At 28.4% G+C, this 12,561-nt stretch overlaps 1 protein-coding gene across 1 annotated transcript; it reads right to left on the reverse strand.

Moving 5' to 3' along the window:
• Positions 1 to 423: 423 nt before the first annotated feature.
• LOC122717005 (arylphorin subunit alpha-like) lies at positions 424 to 10,566 on the reverse strand. The gene is made up of 12 exons (XM_043940634.1): positions 10,236 to 10,566; positions 9,306 to 9,552; positions 9,003 to 9,171; positions 8,601 to 8,917; positions 8,130 to 8,482; positions 7,103 to 7,508; positions 4,047 to 4,314; positions 3,441 to 3,777; positions 2,472 to 2,881; positions 1,625 to 1,941; positions 1,041 to 1,396; positions 424 to 917 (listed from the first exon to the last, which is right to left on the reverse strand). The coding sequence occupies exons 1-12, from the start codon at positions 10,549 to 10,551 to the stop codon at positions 511 to 513; spliced, it is 3,903 nt and encodes a 1,300-aa protein (XP_043796569.1). The 5' UTR covers positions 10,552 to 10,566; the 3' UTR covers positions 424 to 510.
• Positions 10,567 to 12,561: the final 1,995 nt, after the last annotated feature.

Below are 12,561 nucleotides of genomic sequence, written 5' to 3' on the forward strand. Positions count from 1 at the left end.
AAAATCAAATATATTTTAATTTTTAAAAGATAACATTAGCTAATTATTATTATATATTATAGATAGTCAATTATTTTTAACATAAGAATTATAGCTATATAAAACTAAATTTGAGTAAAATTTTTTCTGAAATTTTCATAATAAATTATTGGAATCAAACATTTGAATAAATTCTATTAATACGCAGAATAGTATCAATTACTTATTCTAACATTTTAAATTAATATTTAATATATATTAATTTAACATTTTTTATATATTATATATTATATTATAATAATTATTCATTTATTTATAATCTTCATTTAATAATCTACTTATTTATTTATTAATTATTTCTTTATTTATTTATATGTTATAATTTTATATTCGATATAAAAATATACGCATCTACATATAAAAAGATGAACAAAATAAAATATATTGGGAGATAAAAGAAGCAAACATTTATTACAAAATTATAATATTATAAAAATAAACGCGAAAGATACAAATGAAAAGAGAAAATAATTAATAAGTAATATTCATATCAAATTCATCCTTGTGATAAATAAGAATATCTTTGAACAACATATTAGACCCATCATAATTGAAATTATAAAGAGGTTTGTCTAACGGGAAACCAAACGGTCTCTTGTCAAATTTGTAATCACCCCATATTCTCGAATTGTATTGATTATATTCCGAAGAGACTGGACTAACATATAAAAACAGTTGGAATGGCATTCCTTCCTTTTTGCCCCTGGGCAATAACAATCTTCCTGGGAATCCAAAAATTCTTTCATTGTAAGTGAATGGTTTGTCACTATTGAGAGACGTTTCGATCTTTTCATAGAATATCTCGCTCGGTTCTAGATCATTCATCGTGAAAAAACAATCTAAACTGTTACGTGTAATTTTGTTCAAACCGGAATTCACTGTTGAAAATAATATAAAAAATAATTATAAAGAGAATATGAAAGTTATTATTTTAATTCTTTTTTTTATAATTGAATAAATAAATGAAATTGATAGAGAGAAGTAAAAATGAACAAACTTACAATCTAGCATCCAATTGTCAATTTCGTAAAAGTATTTCAGATCTTCTGGAATTTCGATCAGTTTGTGATGCGAATCGTATTTTGGTCCGATAAAAATTCTAATGACTGCTTTCATTGGTTTATCAGAATTAATAGTAATATGGAAGTTAAATGGTTTGTGATTTAAACGATACTGTCTAATTTTAATTAAAAACAATTTATTATCGTTTCTTTGCTCTTCAAGTAACAATCCATTGTTGATCGTTGTATCAAATTGTTCAAAGTACGTAATCAGTTTATCCACGGTAAAAGATTCGATTTTCAAGTTGGGATAAATAATTTCATCTTTATTGTACGGTTTCTGATGCATTTTGTAGCTGGAAACAAACATAATATTAAATCGATATAAAATATTATGTTCTTTCATTACAAATTAAAACGATTTTCTTTTTAAAATGATCTTATTTTTTTCTTCGTTAAAAATTCTGAAAAATGATATAAGAAATAATATATTTAGATTTAATAATTTATTATTGTTAAATTTATTTAAAATTATAGGATATATTGTAGAATTAAAATTATTAAAAGAAATTAAAATTAATTACCTATGATAATAATCAGTTATTCTTTTATAGATTCGATAGAATGCGGGATCTTTCATAGATGTGGAGAAAATTTCCAAGGCGCTAGGAACAATTTGATACTTGCTTGCTGCTTCTAAATTGTAACCAAGGATTTTCCTCGCGAGGGTATCGATGCTACCGTAGAATTCATTGTTGTACGAATCGGCATTACCTTCGATTATATTTCCAAGAATGTTTAAACCTTTCTCGCTATAAATATTATGCCACTTTCCATCGTTATTCAGAATATAACCAGAATCGATTGCTGCCGATATTCTCGATTCCTTGTTCATAATTTCCTTCAATGAAATTAAAATTGCTTTAACCGGATTGATCGAATGATTTCTAGAGTATGCGTATATATTAACATATTCTTTATATACAGGCTATCTCAAAAATGTATTCATTAACTGGAAAATTCTTGAGGTAATTTCAAGCAATGTTTTTCTTTGTGAAAATTTTCGTTACAGTTTTATTAACATTGGCCTAATCATGTATAGTTATTCATTGTTTGTGATATAATTCGATATAATTTTCGATAAGAACGTATTTTCTTCGATATTTGTTGTTTGGATTTGTTCATACTCGGCCACACATAGCCAACGCTATTCGATTAGGTTACATGCTTTGTGATTGGTTAATATTTTTTGTTAATAAGAAAAAAAAGGAAAATGGAAAAAAGGAAATAATTTCTTAAAATTATCTCAGGAATCTTTAGTTAACGGATGTTCTCACATTTCTGGATAATATTCAATCATTTAATAATCTAAATATTGATAGAATAATTCTTGTTAAAAAAATCTAGAAACACTCGAATTTTTTTGATTACCCTGATGTATTTGTATTTGTAGATGGGTAAGTTGCTCCAGATCGGCCTTTGGGGGAATGGTAATCCATTAGAATAAGTCATGGTAGGATAATAACCAGGATAGAATGGTTTCTGCCAGTCGAACTCCTCGAGATAAGGTAAATCATTGGAAAGCCTTTCTAAATAATATCTGTTCAACAATAGTTTGTGGCTATATAAGTATTCTTCACCACGATAATCCGGCAAATCGTATTCCTTCGATGGTAACCAGAATGGGAATGCTTGACGCAAAAAGAAGTAGTAAGTATTCAACCCGATATCTTCGATAAAGTAATTTAGTTTATTCTCCAAGTTGTAATCGTGATTCAGATACCAGCCCGAATAGTTTGCTGGAATTATGTATTCTTTGTACTCCCCAGTTGTTTTTGTGTCTGGAATCAAATAATTTCGATCACGAATATAGTAGTATTTGAATATTTTGTTGTTTGACATAACCAAAAATGTGACAGAATTCGTAATTTTTATTTTGTATATTGTATTGAAAAGAGGAAAATGTTTTTTATAAAATTAATATTTATTGAGATAAAAATGTAATTATATATATCTACTTATTTTTATCATTTTAATTATTTATACGTAAAATAATTCTTCGAATCTTTATTTAAAAGATTCGAAACTTTAAACGAAAAAAAATTAGAATATTTTATTATTTCAATTTTTCTACATATTTGAATAAAATATTGGAAATATTGGAATAAAATATTTGTCAAAGATTCTACTAATATATAAAATTATTCCTTTGCAAAGTTAAAATTCCAAAAAAAAATTGTATAAGCATTGTTTTTCGATGATTATAGAATCACTTTTAAGAAGCAACAACATTACGAACGAGTTAATTAATCAAAGAGAATCATCATTCATCTTGTACAATTGAAGAAAATTTCGTATAAACTTTTCGAAAATTATTAAAAACAAAAACGTATATATTACCTAATTTCCCAAAAATCAGAGCGTGGTTAGCTTTCTGCAATACTTCTGAATTGAAGAAGAAATAAGGGCATATCTCGTAGATTGGTGGCAATTGAATGAATTTGGTATCCGGCCTTCTGATCACGGCGCTGTACAAAGCGTATACGTATTGCGCCTCGTTTATGTTATTTTTCGCCCAGAGAGCTGTCTTGAAGAAAATTTCGAAATCTCTCGCATGGTAAAACAATTTGAACAAAGCTATCATTTCCCTAAGAAGTTGCGGATAATAGAGAGAAAATAATTCTCCACGTGGAAGCATTCCATGTTTGTATATCGAAAGGAATTCTTTTACTGCAGCCTGAAAATTCACGAGTATAATTTTTAAAACGTTCTTTATATATTTATATATTATTTTGCCAATAATTTTGGCAAACTTTTTTTATATCTTTCTAAATGTATTTTTATGAATGAAACTATCACTTGGCAAAATTCAGAATTTTAAAATTTAAAAGCTTCTTATTTTTTTACTTAATCATAGAATAATTTTTAAAATGTTATAAACATTTAGGAATAACATTTGATCGAAGAGATTGCGATTCATTCTGTTTAATTTTTACGATTACTCACCGCATTAGTGTACGAATCAATGTTAGCTTCTATGTTCCATGCTTGACCCTCATTATACCATGTAATGTTCGCCAAAGCTGGTTGAGCGATGCGATAAAGCAGATTGTACACCTTCTTCTGTTTTAACAGGAAGTCCTTGTCCGCTGTTTTCGTGTCGTAATATTCTGCACCGACTAAACTGAAGGCCAATAAGCCAACCAGCCACACTTGTGACGGTATAAACATATTTTCGAGAAGATGAAAACCACAGAATCTGAGAGTGGAGATGCTTGAAGCGTGGCTACTCTTATACCCTCATACTCTCATCCCCTCCCTCTCGATTCTTTCTCCCTCGTTGTTCCATTTGCTTTTTCGATTTCCCATTTACCAAATCAAATAACGTAAATTTCCATTTGATCGATAAAATTTGTAATCCTTTAGTTGATTTTTTTATGTTGGATGAATAATACCATATGTGGAACTATAATTTAGTTTAAGCTACATTGTTAATCCATATAGATAAAACGTGAACGTTTATAACTTGTAATTGGACGAAAAAAAAAATTATATTTTCGTTTATTACGAATGAGATTAATTTTTAAGATAATTACGTTTATAAAAGTATCTTATTGAAGTATCTTGATGATTTTTAATTCGTGTCAATTATTCGATGAATAATTGTTATTAATTTCGAATCGTAACTTTCGTCGAATAAAATTTATATCGACGATACGAAGGAAAAATAAATTTCATATGAAATAAATTTTAGACAAAATTTTAAAGTTTTAATAAGGATATGCATGTAATTATACATTTTCGTAAAATAAAGTTACATGACAGCGAAGGTCAATGAAGATTATTTTTTATGCGATTTAAATTAAGAGGAATAAAATAATCACAAGATAATGTCGATAAGTCGATTGAAAAATAAATTTTTTGAAAGATAAAGAGAATTATTATACAACTTCTCGATACTAAAATCGAATAACAATTATTATGTTTACTGCAAGTCAATATCATCATGGGATAAGAATAGCCCAATAACAATCTATAACTTTACATAGTTTTTTATCTTCGTTTGATTTTATAATTAATAACTTAATTATATATTTATACATTTTTAATATAATATTAAATGATAATATTAAATATTAAAAAGACTCTTTTAAAATTAAGAAAATAAAATCCAAATTCATCGAATATTGTATTCACGAAAAAAAGTACAAATTCACAGAATTATATTGTGTTTTACGTAAAAATAATTACATAGAAAAATAAGAATTTATAAAAACATTGAAAAAAAAAAAAATAAAGAATATCGATATTGTAAGCAGAGATGATAAATTTGGATATAATATGCAATCCTTGACCAAAAAATTAGAATCACTTGCAATTTTCAATTTTTCATGTTTTTAGTAAAATTTATTAGATTGAATTTATGAAATTTATTAGACACAATATTTAAATTTTATTATTATTTTTATTAATCACTAAAATACACGTATACATTCATACGAATAATTCGATTTACTCTCTCCTTTTGCTTTAATTATAGCAACTTACTTTTTATCTTTTATTTTTTGATGATTTTATTAAACGTCCAGAATTTTTTTCTTTAAATGTGGTGATACGTACGCATAAATGTTTCAAATAAATTTCAAATATTTTCAATTGGATTCATATCGACTCGCATGAAACTATAACAAAGAATAATAAGATTTAACGTGTCATGATGTATAAATTATCGATATGCGTGAAATGTATCAATAATTGATAAAAATTCTGTTAATTCTGTTGTTAAATTTTACTAAAAAAAAAAAAAAAAAAAAATACGAAAAATATTAAAAATTGACAATGATCCTGATTTTTTTAAATCAAAAGTTAAAGCACACATATATAAATATACAGGATTGGTTTTATCTTTATCGCTGCGTAACTATTTATGTTGTAAATATTTTCTCGTAATCATATATCATTACAACATTAAGATACATATAAGAATATATAAAGAATATATAAAAACGTTTTATCGTTGCTCGATTGCAATTATCGTGCGAAACACTTGCTCTTACTCGAGATCACAGTTTTCTTCCCATTATCAGCCTGTATTGGTTAATAATTCACTATAGTCAAGGGATACTATTGTCTCCTGATGATAATTTCGATGTGATTTATGCCGGAAATGAAATCCTCTTGTCTGCACAGCTGTTGTTTTGTCGTACCGATGGATATTCAATTTATTAGATCCTTGCATATACGTATACTAATAATTTGATCTTTTAATTATTGAAAATTTAATAATTAATAATCTTTAATTTATACTATCGTCGAAACGATGATTAATTATAATGATTAATTAAATTAAAAAATATCTTAATTTTTAGAACATTTAAATATAAATAAAAATCATTTTTGCAATTAACGTATCCTTTTTTATTTGTTTTATTTGTTTGATTTGTTTCTTGTTCATTGTTTTAATTGCACATTTTCTTTCAAATAATATGAAATATAAATGTTTATCACGTTTAAAATTAATATTAGATAATGTTTATCTGTTGTTCAAACTTTTTTTTTTTTAATCAATTTTTACAGATAAATTAATAACACGAAATTTAAAAGAGTTACTTATAAATTATCTCTAACTCATAACTCACCTCGAACTCTAATACCTTTCTGCAAAAATACAAATTTTCCATATGCTTGTTATTAACAAATAACAAATGACTTAATTATTTATAAATAATAATTTATAAATATTTAATAATATAATAATATAATAATAATTTATAAATATAACAATAATATAATAATATAATAATAATTTATAAATATTTATAAATATTTATAAATATATAATTTCTTCCACGTGGTGGGATAACAGGAGCGCAAGAATTAAAAAAAAAATTTATAATTTTCATATCTTTTTATTTCGTTCGTACATCTCTTTTTTCTCTCTACATCTCTCTTCCTTTCTCGTTTAAACGAATTTTTTTTTTTTTTCTACTCCAAATAATTTAAAAAAGAAAAAAGTAAAGGAAAGAAAGATTGAATCTACGTATTAAATTCTACACGTTTACAGGGCAACGTTCAACTCTTCCATCTCCCTATGATGAACGAGGACCTCCGTGACGTGGATATTGGACAGGGCGAAAAGCAAAGGATCGACAGGCTTGTCCAGAGGGAAGCCCATAGGACGTCCGTCGTAAATGTTGCGGCCCCATACAGGGGAGTCTATTTGGACGACGTTCAACTCGTCGAATGGCGAAACGACCACGAGCAGATTGTACGGCATACCTTCTTTCTTGCCCTTGGGCAGAAGAAGCCTCTCAGGGAAGCCGTAAGGCTGCGAAGAATACTTGAAGGACTCGTTACCGTCCTCGCTGACCACCAGCCTGTTGTACAGCACATCACTGGGAACTTCGTCGGGGACGACGAAGATGGATTCGTGGCTATTTCTCTCGATCGTGTTGCTTCCGCTTTTCACTGCGAATAAAAATCGAAAGCGTTGAATGAGTGAGTTCTGTTCTCGTGAAAGGAAAATTGCTCAAAAGTTAGGTGCTGAAAGGAGTAACGAGTGTTCTGATGAAAAAAAAGTTTCGAGGGATGGCAAAGAATTGACTATTTTTATCCTTGATAAAAATTACTTTAGAGTAGAATACTTTAGAGTAAATGGACAAAATTTTAACGATTGAAGTTACTTCGACAATTTATTATTTAGAGTATATATAGAATAACCGTAAGTGGATCAACTATAATAACTAATAAAATTATTACTTAAAGTAATTTTATTCGAAATTTTAATTATTTTTTAGCTTTCTGATATCACAAGCTACTAGAAGATTATTAATATATAAAATAGAGGAATCTTTTTGTAAAAGTAACACATAATTATTTTCAACTATAAAATTATATAAAAAAATTGCTTCTCTATAAAAACTTCTCTATAAATAGCACATTAGAAAGAAAAATTCATGTCAAAATAAACATGTTTTAACCGCATTCATTATTTCTTGGCACTTCTTTCCAACAATAGAATACACGTAACAGATACAAGAAAAACTGTTCTTATTTGTATAATTTGTAAACAATAAAGATGATACGTACGGTTAACCACGAACTCGTCCAACTGCATGAAGTTCATATAATTGTGCACGAGGTCAACTTCATGACCGAACTCGTCGTATTTCGGTCCAAGGAAGATACGGACTACACCTTTGATGTTTTTGTCGCTGTTCACGATGATGTGATAGGTGAAAGGTTTGTGGTTCAGCCTGTATTGTCGAGCTTTGATTATGGTGTTCTTGGCTTTTGTGTGACTTTGAACCGACACTCCATTGTTTAACAAGGACTCGAAATGATCAAAATAAGTGGTGAGTTTGTCCACGGACACGGACTCGATGCTTACACCTGGGAAGTTTAATTCTTCCGTGGTGTACTTCGGAAGGTTCTCTTTGTATCTATAATAAGAATGCGTATGCTTTCGATTAATTGTAATTTTTTTTTTTTTTTTTTTTTTAGTGCAATGGAAATTAATGAATTGAACAACGTGAGATCTCATAGAGGAATAACACGTACTTGTGATAATAATCAACGATGGTCTTGTAGATGCTGAAGAATACGGGATCCCTCAAGCTGGTAGACCACATTTGAAGAGCGGATGGTACGACTTGATATTTGACATTGGATTCGTAACCGAAACCGAAGACTTTTCTCACGAGCTGGTCCAATTGTCCGTATAATTGTACATTAACGCTGTCTGCGTTACCTTGAACGACGTTACCAAGAACGTTCAGTCCTTGCTTCGTGTACAAGCTGACGTGGTTGCCGTACGCGTCTACAACGTAGCCAAGATCGATGGCGGTTGAGATTCTGGTATGGAGATCGTGGATCATCTATAACATAGAATTTGAATGAAATAATTATTCTCTCGTCAATTTATCTCATAATATTATTATTAATATTTAGAAACGTGTTTACTTGAACATATTTCTGCATATGGAGTGGAACCATAGCACCAGTTTCCCTCTGAGGGAAGGCAAGTCCATTGCGGAATCTCATGGTGGGATAGTATCCAGTCGGTATGGGATGATCTAGGCTCACGTAACTAACCTCACCCATGTCGTTACTAAGTCTCTCAAGGTAGTATCTACGATATGAATTTTAATTCGTAGATGTCGTTGTATTATGCTTCTTACAGAGAGAATATTATTTTTCACATTTGCAGGAAAGTTGAAACTTTCTATAAAAATATTTTATTCTTTGGTTGGTAAAGTAACGTACCTATTCAATAGCTGCTTATGGAGGAAGAAATAGAATTCACCGCGAATTTGTGGAAAGTTGAGCGAGTTTGAAAGCATGAAAGGTGGAAAATTGTGGTTGAACATGAAGTAGAAATGGTTAAGGCCAACATCTTCGGTGAAGTAGTTTAATCTCTGCTCGGGTACGTTGTGTCTGGTCAAGTACCATCCGGTGTAATTCGCCGCAAGTAAGTAATAATCGATATTGTTATAAGTCCTCTTCATGTCAACTATTAAAAATGAAAGAAAATTTTTATAAATAATTTTTTTAATTTCAAAAATTAACCTGTTTCTTTCTTTCATAAAGAATTAATTAATTAATTTTATTTCGCATGTGCTATAAATTTTGCATTTTGCGAAAATTTATTCTTAAATATACGAATAAAAGAAAGAATAGAAGATTATATATTATAAAATTATAATATTAAATAATATTTAATAGACTCATTATTGATTAAAGTTAAATAAGTTTTCGAAACGATCTAAATATATTCTATTCATTGTCTTCAAGACAATTTGGTTAAATCATATAAGAATAGATATACGTTCAAAATTTTATTTGAAAAAATTCAAATAAAATCGATAAAAATATTTTTCATCCAAATTTTTCAATTCCCAAATTTTCTAAAATTGGACAAAATCACGTATACAGGCTAAAGATTGATAAATATCTCTGTTCATTAAACTTGAAATTTTTGTTGAGTCGTACAGAACTCAGAATTGAAAGAATTCGAATGAAACTTTCTATCTTACTAAAGTTTCAAAATTAAACAAGAATTTTCATCGATTAAATTTCAATTTTATCACTCTACGAGTGTTCATCAAATTTCTTTTAATCACTCGTTCAAAGTTTACCATATATATTTGTATATAAAAATAAAAATAAAAAATAAAAAATTTCTGCATAGCCAACCTGTGTCACCCATGGCGATGTTGTAAGCTCTCTGCATGACGTCATCATTGAAGAATAAATGTGGCATCACCTCGTATAATGGCGGCAATTTCATCAATCTGGTATCAAGACGGTGGATCACGGCTACGCTTAACGCATACACGTACATTTGTTCGTTTACGTTGAATCTGGCCCAGACAGCTGTGTTATAGAACACGTCGAATGTTTTGGCGCTGTACAGAAGACGGAAAAGCACCACAGCTTGGTGGCGCATTTCCTTGTTCATCATCGTGAACACTTGGCCACGTGGAAGCATTCCATGTTTCAAGAGTTGCATGAACTCGTTCACCGCTTCCTATTATTAAACAAGAAAAAAGAATTGCAGACTCAAAAATGAAAAAGAAGAAAAAAAACTTTCGTTTACAGTAATTTCATGATGATATAGGATATTTTATTGGTATCAAATGTTCAGAAACACAAGTATTTCAATGATTCTTGATTCATTAAACAATATTTTTCTATACGTATAATCGATAATTGGTTGTAATATAGGGAATATTAATAATAATTTTTATAATATGCGTTATATACATTCTGGCATAAGCAACAGTATTTTTGTATAGTTTAAACCTTACTCTGTGTTCACAGTGTTAATATATTCTCTAGAAGGTAAAAATTGATACGCAAAAAATACCAGTTAAAACTTATTTATTATTAATAAATAATTATTAATATTTATTATTATTAATAATTTATTTGTTTAAAATAATTTTATTCTGTTTAGAATAATTTCATTCATTTTGCTTTATTGAACGCCAATTTCAATTGTTTAACTTGATAAACAATTGCCTCAACTGACCAATTTTTCCATTTTATTTCATGCTCAAGAATCGAGTTTCCAAAGATCTCCAAATACTTATATATTAACATATGTGCATTGACTCAATAAAAAATAGCAAATTCTACTTAGTCTTAAATCATTCTCCAACAAATTGTTATCAATTCTTATTAAAATACTTCAAGCTTGTTAAAATCTTCATTTATTTTTACTTACTTTGTCATTGTAGTTGTCGAGATTTTCAACGAGATTGAAAGTGCGCGCCTTTTGGTAGAGTTCCGGATGGTAAATGGTCGGTTGATCCACGTGCCAGAAGAGTTCGTAAATATTCTTCTGCCTGGTGATATATGTCTTGTCGGCGACTTTGTTGGGCACCGCCTGGGCAAGCAAGCAGAGACTCGCGAAAAATAGGAAACCGGCCTTCATGATCACGATCATTCGTTGAACCGTAGTTGGAAGAGACCGGGCCAGGCACCAGTTTATATACTCGAATTCGAAATCGTTGGACTTCGATAAAACAGATCGATAATGTGTATCGTTCGGGTCGATTTAGGGTAAGGTCGCGAGGGTGGTGAAAGTAGACGGTTTATCTTACGCTTTTTTTCTCTTTTAATCGTTGATAAAGATAGGGTAGGGTGCAATTTAGACGATTCGATCGATGTAATTACGCAATTCGATACAAAAATGTATTAAAAATAATTTTTCTAGTAAAGTCATATTTTGAGTGAATTCAAAATTGATTAATTAATTTTTTTAACGTAAAAATTAATAAAATTAGGAATATTTTAATAAATAATAGCTATTATTATTTGATACGTGACGAAAGAATTAATTAATATCATGAGAAATAAATTAATTGGAGTATCTATGAGGATATATATGAATAAATTTCGAATACGAATAATTTTGAATGAATGTTATATATTTAAAAATAATATTTATTGGAGGAGGAATTATTTGTTGTAAAATTGCCGCTAAAAATTCGTACGTGATCCCATTATCTGTACACAAGTAATAATTGGCGTAAATATAATAAATTGATTATTTATTTTAAAATTAACGTTCCTTTTTATCAATCATTTTGATAAATTCATATAATAAAATATACTTAAAAAAATTAATTTTCGATCTATCGCTTTACACTTATTATTACGATATTCAAATTATAAAGAACAACAATGATTTACTTCATTTCCATGAATTATTGGAAAAATAATAACTTTTTTTCAAAATAAATAATTTTAATTGATCGTAAATGTAAATTTAATTTACGAGTACAGGAAATGTCAGACATTGAATTACACGAGAATGAATTTAAAAATTAAAGATATATAACTTTAAGAAAATAATATTAATATCGATAATAAAGATAGCATAATACATACGATAACATTGTTCGACTAACGAAAAATTCTCATTAGATTAGAAGAAAAATTACAAGAATGAAAAAGCAAACTGATATTATTATTATTAATTTTATTGCTTTGCTTTGCTTTAATTGAGATTTGT

This window comes from Apis laboriosa, unplaced genomic scaffold, assembly GCF_014066325.1.
Source record: "Apis laboriosa isolate Shangri-la unplaced genomic scaffold, ASM1406632v1 scaffold4_cov146, whole genome shotgun sequence".
Lineage (NCBI taxonomy): Eukaryota > Metazoa > Arthropoda > Insecta > Hymenoptera > Apidae > Apis > Apis laboriosa.